At 39.0% G+C, this 18,455-nt stretch overlaps 2 protein-coding genes across 2 annotated transcripts in view; one reads left to right on the top strand and one right to left on the bottom strand.

The window, feature by feature from the left end:
* Positions 1-175: 175 nt before the first annotated feature.
* Positions 176-1,598, top strand: LOC128364976 (2-oxoglutarate and iron-dependent oxygenase domain-containing protein 2-like). The gene is made up of 4 exons (XM_053325594.1): positions 176-185; positions 450-574; positions 1,009-1,266; positions 1,590-1,598. Exons 1-4 carry the CDS (start codon positions 176-178, stop codon positions 1,596-1,598), a joined length of 402 nt encoding a protein of 133 aa, XP_053181569.1.
* A 701-nt stretch (positions 1,599-2,299) lies between these two features.
* Positions 2,300-18,455, bottom strand: part of slc4a5a (solute carrier family 4 member 5a) — a 30,513-nt gene continuing 14,357 nt past the window's right edge. The window contains exons 13-25 of the mRNA XM_053326225.1: positions 17,118-17,251; positions 14,490-14,761; positions 12,138-12,172; positions 11,502-11,693; positions 9,848-9,961; positions 8,682-8,843; positions 8,342-8,520; positions 8,060-8,132; positions 7,640-7,708; positions 6,871-7,044; positions 6,137-6,310; positions 5,972-6,030; positions 2,300-2,465 (exon numbers count right to left, since the gene is read on the bottom strand). Of these exons, the coding sequence (XP_053182200.1) occupies positions 2,300-2,465; positions 5,972-6,030; positions 6,137-6,310; positions 6,871-7,044; positions 7,640-7,708; positions 8,060-8,132; positions 8,342-8,520; positions 8,682-8,843; positions 9,848-9,961; positions 11,502-11,693; positions 12,138-12,172; positions 14,490-14,761; positions 17,118-17,251 (1,803 nt within the window). The remainder of the gene's footprint in view (positions 2,466-5,971; positions 6,031-6,136; positions 6,311-6,870; positions 7,045-7,639; positions 7,709-8,059; positions 8,133-8,341; positions 8,521-8,681; positions 8,844-9,847; positions 9,962-11,501; positions 11,694-12,137; positions 12,173-14,489; positions 14,762-17,117; positions 17,252-18,455) is intronic.

Here is an 18,455-nt window from a genome sequence, read left to right as displayed (position 1 = left end):
TGCCCTCACTCATGACTCCCTAAACCTCTGATCTACATGATCAGTCAGTGTTTTAATTTTTTCATTCATATTTCTGTTTCATTGTTTTCAGTTTCAGTTTTTTCATTGTTTTCATTTTCACTGTTTTAACTTTTCATGTCAATATTTTATCATTATACATGTTAAGTGAATTCAGATGTGTGAAGGTAAGTGTAACAATAATAACAAATAAAAGTGATTGGGAGTGATTTTTAGGTAAAACTGCTGTAGTTGGCAAAATGCATCAAATGTATCATTTGGCTAAATATATGATCCCAATATAAGTGTGCCCCCTACTGACAATACATTCAAAATAGAAGTGGTAATTGACTTCAATCTCTATTGCATAATTATAGAACAAAGCCCATTACACTCAGGACCAAGTCCACAAAGAATAGATTGTGCTTGCCAAAAGCACCATTGTGTTGAAGCTCCGAGGGTGTATCGCTTCCCCGTGTTTGAGAAAAGCTTCTGTGATGAGCTGGTGGAGGAGCTGGAGCACTTTGAGCAGTCTTCAGCCCCTAAAGGAAGACCCAACACCATGAACCACTACGGGGTAATGGATCCATTTCTACAGGCTGAAACGACCTGAACACACCATTTATTCACTGCTCAGTCATTCATATTTCATCTTTACTGTGTCATGACATCTGAATCTTCGGCCCGCTGTGGTCCCATCAGTCATAAAGTATCTTACACCCCATGAACTATGAGAGGTGTATTCCAGGCAGGTATAGGCAGGGGCTTTGATGAATTTTCCAGGAAAGTCAGGGAATGTCGGGTTATTTTTACAGTTTGTCTTTAAAAATTCATTTCATTATGTGGTTTTATGCTGAGCTTCAGTAAAAACCTTAAATTAGGAGGCTATAAAATGTTAAACGTGTGACTTTAATATATATAATCATGAGAAGGTCAGAGAATTAAACATGAGGACCACATCATCTGTAAATCATTTTCTTCATATGTGTCTCATTTTCTCTCTGGGTCCAGATACTCCTGAATGAACTGGGCTTTGACGAGGGCTTCATCACGCCTCTTCGTGAGCAGTACCTGCATCCGCTCACCTCCCTGCTCTACCCGGACTGTGGGGGGCGCTGTCTGGATAGCCACAAGGCCTTTGTGGTTAAATATGATATGAATGAAGACCTGAACCTGAGCTACCACTATGACAACGCAGAGGTCACCCTCAATGTTTCACTGGGCAAGGACTTCACTGAAGGCAACCTTTACTTTGGTGATATGAGACAGGTGATTATATGGCTTCAGTATTATACTAGAATACTATAATTACTGCTATCGGAATTGCTTCTACTACTTTTATTGGTACTGGTACTACTGTCACTGTTAATAGTATTGGTGGAGATTTAAAAGAGACAGTTGACTTCTCCAGCCGTTGATGTCACAATAACACAAAACAACACATATAACATAACACACATGATTTAGAATATTTTTAATAACATAAATTATATCTGTCAATTCAAGAGTATCCTACATATGTGTGTGCATTTCTTAATTATTGTCAAGCATGTAGTGTTGTAGTGCTGGAAGTTAATTCTATTCTCATACAGAGTCCATGAGAGCAAAAAGACAAAGATAAACCTGCAACAGAAACATCAGGACTTTTTGGTTGTTTCTTTTTGTAAAAGGAGAGCTCGATCTCTGGGATCATATTCAAACACACCATAACACCAACATGCATCAAAAGCTAACATAACGAAAAGGCATGGCTTTGTACAGTTGATTTTACAGTTTTGTGTAAAATAGTTCTGTAATTAAATTGTACTTGTCTCCACATTTCCTGCCTCAAAAATCAAACTCTGTACACACAGGCTGATGTGAAATTATTGTACAATCAGATTTTACTGGTTTCAAGTTTAGTTTGGATTTAGAGTAATTACAACAACAGTACAATATTAATAGTCTATTATATATAAATATGAATATTTTCACATCAAATATGATCCTATACAGCACATACCGATAAATATTTCCTTTCTTCTTATGGCCATTTACATCATACACATAAATAAATGAATTCAGTATTTAATATATTATTCCATGAAAAATCTCTCACAAATGCACCAGTTTAAAAGTTGACTTCTCCAGCTGCACTGACTGGATCAGTCCTGTTTCAGCTATCTGTTCAGGTGTCAGTCTGCACACAGCTGTCAGTCTGTGCCAGCTCATACTGTGCGTGTTTCAGCAGTGGCTCTGTACAGCATCCTGTAGTCTGCCCACACCTCACTGTGCTCTGTTAGCGAGACACCGAGTCTCCGCTTTATAACGTGGTCTCACTGCTCATGTCGCGGGGCCGGTGGGGGTCGATGTCCGAGTCGTAGTCCGACTCCATCTCGATCTTGACCTGGGGCACGGGGCAGGCCATCCCTCGGCCCATGGGCATGGCCGGAGACGACGGGCAGGAGATCTTCAGGTGGAGGGTGATGCTGAGGAAGGGCAAGCTCCGGTTACCATACACACCCACAGCCAAAGACACTGAGGGGTTGGGGGGTGGAGGCCAGGGAGGGCAAAGGAGCTCAGCCACATGGCATGATGACAACAGCCGGAAACTAGCAGCTCATGACAGCTGATGAGCAAGAAAAATGAACGGGTGGCAAAAGCTGCTGTGTTGACTGACTGGAAGGAAAACTCACAGAGTCCTTGGTCACAATGTCTTATGGCTGATAGTGATAAGAGAAGGTAATTCTGGGATTAACTCTATGAGGATTGGGTGTAAAACAGTGATTGAGGGAAGAGGCTGGGAAGTGGGAATATACGTTTTTTAATGGCACTTTGCAAACTTTCACCTCAAGTCATTTTTAACAGAACCAATGAAGAGCACAGATCAAGCCCAATTTCAACACCAGTTTTTCCAAACTGTAAATTGAGGATTTGATCATTGAAATTGGAATTCCTCAAAAAAAGAGACTGGAGGCTTTGATGTCAAAATCAGGATCTTGATCACACTGGAAATTTAGAGTCAGGTTAAATTTATAAAAACAATGGAGGAAAGTACTCTCAACTCAAGTACTACAATTTTGAGGTATTTATGTATTTCAATTTTATGGTAATTTACATTTCAGAGGTAATTTTGTACGTTTTACTGTAATTCAGTTATTATTGTACATTGCCAAACAAATAGGTTTGTAAGGCCTGGTGACAAATGCATTTTAATCAGTCATGAACAAAATTATATTGTATAACAAATACAGATTTTTTTTATCACTTACACCGTCAAATCCAAACCATGCCTCTTTCAAAGCAATGCAGACATGATGGGTAATCTCCCAATTTTCCACAAAGGAAGTTAAAAAAAAAAAAACAGGCCAAAAAGGTAAACATTTAGCATGTGCTGTGTAAATTAGCGGCAAAGGTTTTATATATATATATATATAGCTTTATCAACTGCACTTTCAGTTCAGGAGATGGTAGTTCAGAGAGTAAAAAGCTACAATAAGATCAAGCTACGTTTCACATGCAGGTGTGGCTGATTTGCTAAAGAGATTCAGCACATGGAGGAAAAAGAAACAACCAAAACAGTGATGCTTGTTGCATGTGGATGATTATACAGTTATGTATGAACTGGCCTACAATAAATCCTCTAATTTTACTGCTCCCAAACATACTAGATGCACAAGAGACTTAACATAAGACAGCTTAATTTTTATTTAGCTATTTAAAGTCCACACACTGTATGTTAATCTGAACAAAGAGCAAACTAAACAGCATGCATTTCCATTCATCACCCTTCACCTCACAGACACTGCCTTTCAGAATAACCTAGTACACATCAAGGAAGAATTACAATATGCCCAGATGAGTGTACAAAGGGCAGCACAGTGCACATACTGTGAGACATTTAGCACATGACACAGGAAGAGTAGCAGCAAGGATTATACAGTTAATAGAGTTACAAAGATCTGCATTGCCTTAAAGTGCATGGAGAGGAGACTGTAATTACACCTCAGCCCAAACATGAGGGACTATGAGAGCCATTAAAGTGGTTGTGTGTAACATTTATATTTTTAATCCGAACATCTGACAATGAAAGAAGGAAGGAATGAAAGAGTACTGAAGGGCACAGTTTTGTCAGAGGTCATGTAATATAACACAAATTCATTTAGTAGTAAACAGTACACCACATTCACAACTAGTAGTTCGTTCTTCATGGGGGGAAAATATTAGAGGTAGCAAAATATAATGCAACGCATGCAATGCAACATAAAATAAATCAAATAGTCAAACTGGAAAAAAGTTAGTGTTTGTAGCCATCATTTGAACATTGGATGCTTTTGATAAGATGCTATATTGAAATGTACTGTTTTGTTCATGTCTTTAAAGGGTTGATTCACCCAAATTACACAGAACGGATATTCTAATACTCCCAGTGGAGAATATCTGAGGGGTCCCCCAGTTGTTTAAAGGGATAATAAAGAATAAGAGATTTCTGTTACACATAAGTGTGTATATTTTGTTTTTATTTAAAGGATCAGTGTGTAGGATTTAGTGGCATCTAGTGGTGAGGTTGCAGATTGCAACCAACCCCTCCCCTACCTTTCAAAGTGTGGAGGAAAAACTTGTGAAAAGCATAAAAGGCCTCGTCCAGAACCAATGTTTGGTTTGTTCAATCGAGGCTACTGAAGAAACAGGGGTGCAACATGTCGGTTTTGGGGTGGAACATGGTAGAAGAGGACCCACTCTCTCTGTAGATATAAAGAGCTAATTCTATGGTAACAACAATACAACGATTCTCATTTTCAGGTGAATACTTCCATGTCTGGAATTTCCGTTCTGCTAGATGCCACTAAATTCTACACACTGTACCTTTACATTAAACTCAATTTGTTTGCTTTTTTCTTTTGAAATATATACTTCAGCTGTTTAGGGCTCTAAATATCCTTCAAATTATGAATGAAAAAAAGCTTAAGTTTGTAATCATGAAGGGTCACAAGTACATACTGCTTAACTTTAAGGGTCCAAAAGACAAAAGAGAACATTGTAACTTAAATGTAAAACTGATTAAGGCTATAGCTAACTAGCTACTGACTGGTTTTTGCTGGTTTACCTTTCCATTGCAGCCACTGGACTCACTTGACTGTTGATTGGAGGAAGTGATGACGTGTCGTCCGTCTTTATATACAGCAGTATATACAGTAAAAAATTGCATTGTATTCTGTCTGTACACACTGTTAGATCTCTGCCTCTACCTCAATGGAAAAGAGTGGGATTTTGTTTGTGGTGCTCACAACATTTCAGCTTGACATTTAATAAATAAAAAAGCAATAACCTCTTTCAGAATATACATCTTTCTTCAGGCAGAGCTTTAAAAACCTTTATCTAGTTTAGATATATTGGTTCAAATTCCAGTTAGTTTTGACCTAACAGAGTTTTCAATGTACCAGATACTTTGAATGATACACAGACCTTGGTGTGGACTGTTTTGATTCTAACTGCTTTTAATTTAAGAAATAGTTCCTTAGAAAACAGTTGTAAATAATCAGGTGTCAGTGACTTATTGTTTGTGGAAAATAGTAAATAAATGTTAGTTTTCAATGCTGTGAGCACCACTAATGAAATTGTATTTACATCTCCTGTATTGTCTCTTTGAGTCATACATCTCAAAAATGGCTTGTGTGTCAAGATACATGGAGGTGGGTTTTCTACTTATTTATTCTTTGTTTTATTTTTTGTTTGGGTGAACCGACCCTTTCAATTATTGTATTTACAGTGTATGACAAAATTTTCGCATGCACTCACTTGCAACAGGTGTCTGTTCATGGCTGTGTAATAGACGGTATGTGTGTGTATGTATGTGTGCGTGCGTGTGCGTGCATGTGTGTGTTAAAGCGCACTGTGTGTGGCAGCAGCCTGGCAGTACGCTCCCCAATGAGACTGTGCAACATCAGGATAGACGAGATCTCTGTAGGGGATGTGCAGTTTGAGGACACAGTACCTGCGATCCAAGTCCGACTCTGAGCTGGGCGAATGGTTTGAATAGGAGTGGAACTTTTCCTGCAAGCCAACACACACAAGCGTTACACACTCAGGTCAGATCATTAGAAACTCCCCTCATGATTCATTCTTCCTGCAGGGGGCAGAAGAAGCCAGAGTTTCTCACCTCATCCTCGCTATTATCTGGTTTAGGCTTCTTCTTCTCCTTATCCTTCCCCTTCTTTTCGGCGTCACTCTTCTTCTTCTTCTCTTTGTCAGGCAGCAAGTCGTCGAGCCAGGCCAGGTCATGCTGGGAGAAGACCATGTCCAACATCTTCCGGACCACCATCAGACCCAGGATCTGATGGTTAGACACAGAGATACAGTGACACACAGGCCTTCTTTGTACCTCTTATTAACATTCATCTCATAACCTGGTTATCATCTGCACATGATTTAGCTGGGTGGCATTTATAAATGACATTAACATGAATCACTGGTATACACAATGCAATCTGATCGCCTCCTCTCTTTATATTTACACTCTTAACAATGGCTTTAAGCCTTCATTCAGGTCATGTTTCTTTCCATTCACTTGTATCCTGACAATCAATAAGAATAAGATATGGTTTTATTTGAAAATGCTGCTTAGGTCAATATAGAAAAAAACTGTTTGGGCTCTATAATTGAGAGGCTATATTTTAGCAGCAGGGAAGCATGTTTGATCCTTGGGATGAAACCTGGATTTTATTATTGAAATTGAAATTATATCCAACTTTTTGAACATTCATTATGCATGTTAAAGCAAAAACAGCTGTGTCTCTTCCTCCACACGGATACAACAACATGAGATCCCTCAATAATGTATATATACATGGACAGGGCAGCATAATACAAATAAAAGTCTATTCTATCACATACCATAACTGGGAAGATGATAGCCAAGAAGGTGGATTTGAGGACCCAGAGCACAGCCAGACATATAATCTGGATGAGCGTGAACAGGTGGACCTTCCTCAGAGGAACGTGGCGCAGAAAGGAGAAGTCCGGCTGGTGCTTGGACGGCATCATGTACAACTTGATCCTGTCCCAGAACTATGGAGGATGGAGGAGACCAGGTGGCAGAAGTGTGAGAGGAGGAAAAGGTTTGAGGGGCATGAGTTAATTTCATGCAGACCTGCAGTATGAATGATTTATCTTAAATGATTTGGAGGAGGATTTCTATGCACCGCAGCTCAGCTTGGCTGTGCAGGGAGTTGCGGTAGAGTGGAGGGAAGTTATCAAAGAGCACCTGCCCTGGCACAAAGTCACCCAGCATGCACTTTTAGGATTCCAAAACCATCTAAATGCTACTCTGTTACTCCAGATATTAGTTATAATGTGACGTCTGGCCATCAGAAACACACACATAAACACATATACAACCTAGAGATACATGTAGAAATTATATATTCAAGCCAGGGCTAATATACTCTTGTTTTTCCACTTTGCACAATTTAAACTCTTACAAAATTTGCAACCCTTCATTACCAATCATATCTGCCTGCTTGCCTGCTTGTCTGCTTACTTGGCAGATTTAAATAAGGTCATACCTGCTTACTGTCAAAAAATGTGACGATAAGGACGATGTCCAGCCACCATAACTTAATTTATTATGATAAATGACATCCGCAGCTGGCACACGTCGTACCTGGATTCCACTGAGCGAAGCTACACCCATGTAGAGGAAGACACCATACAGCACAGGCATGGGGATGAACTACAAGGAAGAGGAAGGACAGAAACTCATGTAATATTGGCAGTTAGCGAAGTGTGTTTAAGCCTACACTATAGGCAGTGATATAGTGGAAAATAATAACAAAGCCAGTGAAATTTGAACACTAGTAAGAGATTGTAAGAAAAACAACCTGATATGAATAAAGGAAAATACAGTTATATAGTCTCAGGAAAGCATTTGTTCATGTTGTAATCATGACAAGCTTAAGTGGCGAGTAACCTGAACTCAGATTGCATTGCCCTCCTTTACAACTGTGGTAAGGAAACAGCACACAGAACAAAGCCATGTATTAGTCATGTGACACATGTCAATCATCCACAGTGTACTTCATACCTTAAGTACTGGAGCGAGGAAGATGGAGACTCCGGTGAGAACAAACACCAAAATGCCAGTCATTCTTTGTTCTCTGTATGTTGGATATTGATACACAAGAGACTGTCAAGTCAATTTCACATACCTTCACCTCACATGCTTCAACAACAGTACAAAGGATTTAGCAAAGTGTTTCTCTTATACTGTGATATTGCCAGTGGCAGCCTGAAGGCATTATTTCCCAAGTTGCAGTTTTCGCTTTTTATTTCTGTGTCCGGTGATTTTATTTAGCCTGAGACCAACCTGACCCCGAGGAACTGAGGCTGCTCTCCGGGAGCGCTGGACTCGCTCTCCATCTTCAGAGAGTCGATGTGGGCGATGGAGATGACGGTGGCGGCGACGTACCAGGGAAGGCCTAAGAAGGAGCAGACAGCCATCAGGACCCCCACCCAGAACAGATCCAGATGGTAGCCGCAACCTTTCTGTCCAGGACAACAAACACGGATGATCATATATAACAAATGTTAAACAATACACTTCAAGAGAGATCAACACTGGCCATTAAAAAGACAACAAAATTCAAATGAAAATTTAAGAATTCAAGGTTTTGGTGATAATCCATTTCCTCCAATAGCACACATACTTTAAGTTTGTTCTCCTTGCGGTTGACAATGACAGCGCTGATCTGCTGGTCCATGAAGATGAGGATGGTGACGAGGAGGGCGGGGACAAAGCTGGCCACATAAACCCACCACGGGTTCTTACTAAACGGCATCACCAGCCAGCCGCGACCCGGCCGAGTTGGCTGGTGGGAGATGACAGGCCATTTTATTTCCACAACAAATGAGCAGCTGTACATGAACATTTTAGATGAAAAACAAGATCTTTAAAAACAAACTAATCTAGCCTGAGAAACTGTTTGTTTCATAAAACCAAGAACGTATTGGAAATGACTATATGACTTTACTTTAAAGTTTTATTCCTTAAGATTTTCATGAAGCCAAACCCCATTGATGCTATTTGTGGTCTGCATTTTCCTGCAAAAAACATTGCATTTACATTCTCTAACTATCTCTTTATTTAGTAGTTTAAATTGTCAGTGGCAGGGTCTGGCACGCCTGTACTGGATTCAAATGAACTTCACATGCACATTTGATTCATAGCAAACAATTAAGTTATCCAGTCTTACTGTTTGTAATATTCCTTCACTGATATCAGTCCCAGTGTTCCTCCAGCCATGTCAGAGCTGTATTAAATTACTGATAATGCAAATGGAACATTTTACACTGCTGCTGCTTCATATTCAAAGCACTCAACTGGTGAAACACGGCTTTTATTGTAAAGTAGTCACGAGAAAATGCCAGATATTTTCATCGTCTTTTGGCAGTGGATCAGTTTTAAACATTGCAGGGACTCAGTGAGCCGCACACGACTCCTTTAACTTATTTAACTGTGTCCCAACATAGTGCAACAAGAAGTCACATCATGTTTGCTGATGGCATGAGGCCAAAATCTTTATTCTTTTTATCATCTTTATTCAGTGTTAGTTGGTTTGGCTGCACTTGAAACAGATACACCAAGAAGCTTTTTCATGTTTACTGCTTACTGTCGTATTAAACCACACTTGCTGTTACCACCGGTAGCCATGAGTCACCAAATCTAACAGGACTGATATGTCAGGGGCTATTACTTTAGAGTGCCATTACTTCCTTTAATTCATGCTGTGACTAACTTTGTGCGAGCAGCCTATTTTACAAATAGCTATCTAATTTGTGAATGATACTGTAGTTTAAAAATGACTTGCTTTACCTTAAATTCTGTTGGGACGATTAGCTTGGGAGTTTTGAGACCTATCAACATGTCAAGCCCCACGAACGTCATGATGGACATGAAGATGGAGAAGTCACTGATGAGTTTCCTCAACTGGTGCAGGAGATAGAGAGAAACAATGAGACAAAACTACGTGACAAAACTGAACAAATCAGAACTAAAAGCAATGTCTAATAGGAGGAAACTCATAAATACTGAAAAAGCTGAGCTGTGCCTGGCTACACTTGAGTCGGCAGTAATCCTGTGACTGGAAGAAGAAAGGACCAGATTTTTGTATGTTTGACTATCCAATTCCTGTTAGAGTCCAGACACAAGATAGATGAGAGCAGCACTGTGGTGTTAGGCCTGAGGGGATTGTACCAAGTCACTGTGCTGAAAACTACCTGCATACATCAAGAGTGACAATAAGTGAGCCATCTGCTTGAGAAATTTAGAGCACAGCAGTTACTTTCTGCTGGAAATCTATAATGTTGGAATAAAATATTTTTTACCTCTTTTCATGAAATGATTGTGACAATGTGATTCATTCTTGTCAGATAAAGTGTATATCTTCTTAAAAGTGTATTCATCAATCTCTTCCAAACATATCACAATGAACATTTAAATAGGTATAAACAGAGGATTGTGTCTGAAAACAAAATGATTCCCACTTTATGGTCGACAGTGTACTTGTTACTTGTTATTTTGTTGTACACCTTTAAAAACACTTTTTAAACTACAGGTTTTAATTGCTGTGCCATATATTGACTTTTTTATTCACGGGAAGTTACTGTAAGGGCTGTGGAGCAATGTTTGCTTGTGCTTGAATGGTGCACCTGATGTAATAGACATTCCTGCTGTGAGTTTTACTCAATTCCATCGATCAACAGTCTGTAACAATAATGGCAAAAAGAATCAAGCAATGCAACATTCAATGAAGAAGAATACTGTAAGATAGAAAACTACTTGCATTCGCCAATTTTCATAGGTGTGAATGAAAAAAATCTGCTCACTGTATCATCACTGTCATCACAATTTACTGATACATACTTTTCTTGGAAAATGTTTCTCACCCTTACAGCTGCCTCTCTATGTTATAACACCTGACAGTGTGACATCTCCTACTGTATAATATTCTCTTCTCTCCACTTTATTTCTATCACAATACAAAATTGCTCTGATTACACATCGTTGGCAGCTCTATTCATATTTTCTAATTATTTCGGGTCCCCTAACCCCACCGACACTCCTACGTTTGTTCTGTTTCTGTGTGCTGATTTCCCAAAGCACAGCTCAAACTTTGGTGATTCTCTTTATAGGAAAAGAAACGTGCCTGCTAAACAGAGTGCAGTTTAAGGGAGCCAATTATTCTAATGATCTAGTCTCATGAGTGTGCCCCTACTCATGAGAAGGTGTCATTTATCAAGTTGCAATTTTGTGCAGTTAAGAGAGTTTGGTAAATCAGGCTTGGAGTACTACTCACATGAACGAGCCTCACAGAAAAAAGTAAGAGAGATTTAAGATGATGATGAACATAAACTTGTTTACAAGAAGACTCAACAGGCCGCATGTCATTTCTCTGTTAATCCTAACGCCTGATTGAGGAAAGACACACATAGATAGATTGGTCAGTAGTAGTAAGTAGTTTTGTCACCTTGGTGGGGAAGTATCGGCTGAACTTGAACTTCTTGAGGGACACAGTCATGGAGTAGGTGCCAAAGAAGAGGATGAAGGACATGAGGGCCAGATCGGGGACGTACTTGCAGGTGTTCCCCACCAGAGATCCTCCGTACTTCAGACACTCCTTCTTACTCAGCTGGCTCCAGTCCAGAGCTGTCACATTCAACTGGGGTGGTGGGTGGCAGTGATGGAGAGACAGGAGAGGAGGAAGAAGAGTGAAGTATTTTGACAAAGACGTGAAGGTTCAAAATATAATAAAATGAAGTAAACAGTGAAAATCGTCAGCACGGATGTGAAGTTGTGTAATCCACGGAGGAGAGTGAGCGAGGATGATGGGACAGATGGTGATAAACAAACAAAGGAGAGAAAGAGGAGAGCAAAGCGACTTCATTGTCAGAGAGAGTTGATACCTTGGTTAGCTGTAAACAAACCTTTTTTTTGCTATTTTGTTTTTAACAATGCTGCCATGTAAGGCTTCAAAAACAGCTTCAAATTCAATCTGGGGAAAAGCTGAAATGTAACCAACTTTTTAAGGTTTCAGCTTATAATGCAATGCATCAAAGTAGGGTTAAAAAAAAGAAAAGAAAATTGAATTAAAACAAGCACTTACCCCAGAGACACTAGAGCTGTTATCTGGTATTGGAACTAAACCATTGAAGATCATTGCAGCCACTGTTTATAGATGGGAGAGGGACAGACAGAGACAGGGAGGTTAATGAGACAGAAAATGAAGAGGTGGGTTAGGAGGAAAACAGAAGGGAATGAAAAAGAAACGTAAAACATTATGAGAATCCAGCTCCTGGACATTGCAGAAAGCACTCTGAGGACCATGCAGACGAACAAAAGAGGTACTCACTTGCAAGAGACGACGGCCAAATTGTTTGTGCATGGCGAAAACAAACAAGAGACAAATCAGTTACAGAAATCAATTTCAAAAGAAAGTACTGCAATATTCAAAAGAAGCGAGCAATTGAGAACTTCATTTAAAATGGATGTTTATTGAGCTACAGTCCAGTTCAGTTAGGTCATCTTTATATAATGTAACCAACTACAAAACCAAAACACTATGATATTTGAGGAAAATTATGAATTGATTATGTTTATTTAAAACTTAAAGGTACCCTATGCAGTTTTTCACCACTAGAGGTGCTGTGGACCAAACTTTTTAGGAGTGTGTTCTTGTTAGTTTGGTGTAATTTACAAGAGCACACATGCATGCTGGGGCACGATTCACATCATGCTGTTGTTTTCATGCTTTCCTGATGACCAGCTGCTGGTGGCAGTAACCTACGAGGAAGTGCAGCTATGAGCAGTGAAGAAGAAGCCTGCAAGCTAGCAAACAGGATGTAAACAAATTCCGGAGTAATAGTATTTTAAAAATCCACTTTGTAAAGGTTTTTTGATACTTTGCCAGACCTCAAGGAACATACTGCATTAAAAATTTAACACAAATTTAGTTTTCAGGAAATTGTCAAAGGGCATCTTTAACTAAGTAACATTGCATGTTGAGGCACTCTAACTACTCACATTAACAGTTTGACCATAATCACAGCATAGTCATATTGGTCAGATGATGGTTTATAACAGAAGATACCAAAATGATAAGAATGACATCATCTGGTCTATGCTATAACTGTTATATATATGAGATTTTTTAATTCCAGGTCTAGAAGAACAAATCTGAGGTTGTTTAGCCAATTAAAAAATGTGCATACTTCATCACATTCCTTACACATTATCTACCACCATTTTCCAACACATACTTGCAGGTGTTACCAATGCCACCACTGGTTTAGATTTATTTCAGTTGTATAAAAATGAATAGACTTGGAAACTTGTTCAGTAAGGTGTTGAGTTGAGATGGATAATCTTAAAGCTTCTGAAAAGTCTGATCTTTCTTTTTTAAGTATTAATGTCTAAGAAAGCAGTAAAGTATGAACAAACACATCTTTAGATATTATTTATAATGAACACTCAAATATCTAAACTAATTCTCATTATCAGGATGGCATGGGTGTCATTTGATCCGATTTGATTTGACAGCAGCCTGGCAACAAAAACAGACAATCCCACAAATGTAATCAGACTTTTAATCAAATGTTGCCTAAATCCTGATTGGTGAGCAGAAGTATGGGACATAGAAATCTCTCATTGTGAAATAACCACTAGTTCTAATTTAGAGACAGATAATAATGTGTTTATGTAGGACGTCATCGCTCATAATGATAAGCTTATTGAGAAAAAGTGTCTTCAGGGCTTATTTTGACAATGTTACCTTATCATGTGCACTGCAGCTGTGAGCAGGAATCACTTTCACAGCTATAATATTAACTTCTCAACATTGTAGAACGTGTTGAAAATAAAATCAAGAGCACATGCTGGGATCAACATGAACATGAAAAAAAGCACCAAAAAAAAGAGAGAATTTTTAAAGAAGCTTCTGCTTGCAACTTCCGTACAACACTTTAAACAGAAACACATATGCAGCTAATGTTACGGGTTAGTTTTGTAGTGAAATGAGCTGAAACCAATACCATGAAATCGATCAATAAACGTATGGTATGCTTTAGAAAATGATTGGTAGTGATGTATATGCAATTACTACTTTATTGCCATCAGAAAGAGTGACTACACTTTATTAACGCAAACAGGATTCTCCTTCAGTTTAAGCCCAACGTTATCACTTAAACTGATAAGATAATGGTCCTTAAACATAGAATTATTGTTTAGTACCATTTTAAAATGGTTTGTATAATAGTAACTGCTCTGAAGATTCATGTTATAAAAGACCAGTAGGGGAAGTGTTGGTCTGGTTGCTTTTCCAACCTGAATACTGATTAACTGCCCATCACAACCCGCCTGGAATGTCAGTCTACTGAGCCCAAAACGAGACCCTCGTAGCCACACTGCCTCCCTGTGGAGAATGCCCCCTGTATCTCCCCGAGCCAAGGGGTAAACTCACCTGGGTCCGGGGCCAGGCACTCGCACTTGTAGGCGGTGACGTAGTCAGGCTTGAAGTCGGTGTTGATTGGGTAGTATTTGAAAGAGCCCACCATCTTCTTAATGGCGTCAGAGATGAAGATGAAGGAGATGAGGCTGGAGAAGCCCTCCTCAGTGAAGCGCGTCATGTATTTGATGATGTAACTGGCGTCGGTGGCCACCAGGATGAAACACTGCAGGCAGGAGTGCATACCGATCCACAGACGCAGCTCCATGTAGTCTATACCGTTGTTCCTTTTGGGAGGGAGAGGTCAGAGAGTCATGGTGAATGCATTGATGAAGTGAGTTCACTAAGACTCATACATACTTATAGTGTATGTATACATATCCAGTATGTATTCATGTTATCTTTATTCAGAACATGAACATACATAGGACTTTATCTCAATATGTTGGTGCTCTAGCCCAGACCTTCACTGGCCTCCTCAGGGACTATTTTATGATAATTTTAGTCATTATATGATATTTTATTACTCTAAATTTAACTTATTCTACCTAATTCATCTTAAAGTCTGTGTCATGTCATCAAGTTCATCTGTCAGTTAGTATATGCATGCTACTCCCTCTTCTTTCTCCTATTAATATTTCTGTTTGTTTATGCAGGTTTGTGATGATCTATGCAGGAGTGCTGTTGACACTTCCAACAGTTTGTGTCATTTCTGTACTGAGCTGTACATATTACCCCTAGCTGACACATACATCTGTCCTGACCATATTTTATGATCCAATGGTTATTAAAATTTTATTTTTTGCTAAAAAAAAAAGAAGAAAGAAGTCTTCATGCCAGCATTACTGAAGAAGTTTATGTTTTACAGCTGGATAGCTCTGCATTAGTAGAGTTTCACCTAATGAGCTGAAACTATATATTTTGAGGCTCTGCAGTTCACTTGCTCACAGTACTGTGTGGTCACTGTTTTAATGGAGCACAGTGGTAAATGATAAAGAATAATCAATTTCTGGATTTATTCATCTCTAGCAGATCTAAAGGATCAAGGTTGTATCTTTCTATTTTTTTGCAATGTTAAGAGTCAATGAAAGCAGACATTAGATGTCTGTAACTACATTTTTAAAGTAGATTGAGTGGTCTGGAGTGAATTACAAAAAAAATAAAAAATCTCCCCCTTCTTAAGCAGCCCTCCAGCTGGAGTTGCCCTAGGCAGCTATCTAGCTTATCTATTACTTTCTCATATCTATTACTTTTTCAGTAATTCACTCAGTTGGCAGTATACATATATAAGGAGGAATAATTACACAACAGTTTGACAGGTAGTCTGACTCTATCATAGCTGGTAGACATGACTTTACTTTTTATCTCTAAACCTCAAAGTTTCTTTTTACTGCCTCTAGATCAAATATGTGAAGCCAATTAGACACTTTCCACTTGTGCATTTTTAGGTAGATAAAAGTAAAATCAGCTTTTTGTTCACATTGGAATACAGACCTTTTGTGAATGTATGTTTTTCTGAATAGACAGGATTCCCTCCCCTTTATTAACAACACAGATCAGATCAATTCTGTCAGTAACAATGTAATTATCACACTAACACACTGCTGGTTTGGAGGGATATGAGAACATGTTTAAATATTCCTTCTGTTATTTGCTGATCAGATTTTACAGGCCTGTTGATGACTGACTCTTTAAACTCCTTATCACTTTAAAACTGTTAAAACTGTAAAAACCGTTTCTGCCAAATCTCTCAAAGGTAAAATGTATTTTATTTCTATGAATACGTCAATTGGTCTTATCTTAACGTATATCTATTCAGCTCCAGAAAATGCTCCCCAGTTCAAACCTCTACTATAAATGTAAAAACACATAAAGGTATGTTCATCCACCTGTTCTGGTCATTTGATCATATCCAGATATTTTGATTCACTCTTTGTTCCAAGATGTTGCTAGTAGACAGTTAACATTGTCCTATCTGCATTATCTGTTAAAACATGTTTTGGTCTATGTTTTTCATATGGACGTCAAGTCTGTAAAATCTCAAAATTCTTTTATTTTTAGTAAAAAAAACGGATTTTGCTGCAGTGATCTGCCCCACATATTCCTATAATCAACATGTAGATAGCATAGATATCTGTTGTTATTCCACTGGAGAAACTGACCCATGATCTCAATCATAAATCATTAAATAATTAATTAATAACTAATCATTCTTGAGACTGTGCAAACCTTTGTATTCTTTCGTACAGAGATTACAGATGTGTTTCCTTATCCCTGGAAGAAAAAAGGCCAGTTGTGCTATCTGTACGTGTTACAGAGCTCCTTTTATATTTCTGTACACATTCTATATACTTCATCAATGTTGGTCAGAGATAGGATGTTTCTATTTTGTATGCTTTTTCCGTTGTTGGTGTTTGTATTTGCTGCGTGTTTTTGTGAAAGCTATAATCATTAACGTAATGGGGCGGGGGGGGGGGGGGGGGGGGTCATGCACTGCAGACCAGGATATTCAGTTGCATTTTTCTCAATAATAGGATTATCAAATAATCCTCTACTTGGTATTTAAAAGGCTGCCCACGGTACTCCACAGTATTCCCACCCTGTCTGCCTAGTGCAGTGTCATTAGGCTCTTAAGTGGCTCACTTGCTGAATTCATACAGGAGCTTTTCAAAGATGAGGATGGGTCCGGTGGAGCTGAGGATGATGAGTGGCTGGCCGCTGAAGAGACAGAACACAGAGCCAGCCAGAGCTGTACCCAGGAAACTCTCCATTACACCCTGTTGGAAGAGGACAACACACAGAAACTTAATATACACACACAGATGGAGTTCCCGGACCAAGTTGGTGGGAAATAAAAACGTGGCTGAAAATAAAGGACTGGTGACAGGAAATGGTCGTTCTGTAGTGTTGGTAAAGTCTGTAAATCAAGCATGGGATAAGGAAAGAAGAAGAGAAAAGAAGCAGTAGAAGTGTTTGTGTGTGTGTGTGTGTGTGGGGGGTGGTAGATGCAATTGTGTGTGAGTGTATTAGACATTACACAAAAAGGTCAAGATGTATTTCAACTTGACAGCGAGGAGGACTAGTGAGTTCCGGTCAAAGCACTTATCTAAAAGGATTCCTGCGTGCATTGTGTGTGTTTATGTGTGTGTGTGTGTGAGTGTGTGTGTGCGTGCTCATGCTGTTGGTGCAAAGGTATTGATGTGCAAATAGAAACAGCGAGACCTGATCTGATGTAAAACTCTGAACTAAAAATACTGCATCCTCACAGCACAGAGTCACTTAGAGAGATTTATGAAGCCAGTACTCTCACTAGGAGAAATACATATCGCAGAGACATCACTGTTTTATGACCAAGCAGAAAGAAACTGAAATGAATCATGATGCCGTGTAGTTTTTCTGACATGAGAACATTCAGACGACTGACAAGCTGAAGTAGTTGATTGGAGACAAACCAAATTAAATACAGGAAAGCAGTGTCACTTATATAACAAACTGGCTGTGCACAGGTAAAGACTGACAATATATCTCACCTAACCTGATCACTATGACACACAAATTACACCAGCTTCCTGCGCTGACACCAGTTGATTTTAATCTAGTGCTGCTTTCTTGCCTGTGTTTATATTTGGCTTACAGTCTAAAAGCTCCCAGGCTCTGCTCTTAACACATGTTCAAAGTAAATGTGACGTGCTTTAACATATTAATCTTATGACTTTTCGGGGATATTATGTACGCCTTTGTTATTTGTAAAGTGGGAAGGTTTCCAGCCCTCCCTAATGTTGGAGGAGAAAAGAAACAAGTGAAATAAAACTACTGTTGTGACATCTCGAAGCAGAGCTGTTGTATTATGCATAAATGACATTTGTATTAACATGGAGTGCATTTTCACAATAGCACCAGTTATCCTAGACACAATCTGTTGAAAGAGGTGTGAATCCCAAACAAACCTTTAAACGTGATGTTATTTTAAATGAAATACAG

The sequence above is a fragment of the Scomber japonicus genome, chromosome 9 (assembly GCF_027409825.1).
Source record: "Scomber japonicus isolate fScoJap1 chromosome 9, fScoJap1.pri, whole genome shotgun sequence".
Classification (NCBI taxonomy): Eukaryota; Metazoa; Chordata; class Actinopteri; order Scombriformes; family Scombridae; genus Scomber; species Scomber japonicus.
This window is presented reverse-complemented; position numbering and strand designations above follow the sequence as displayed.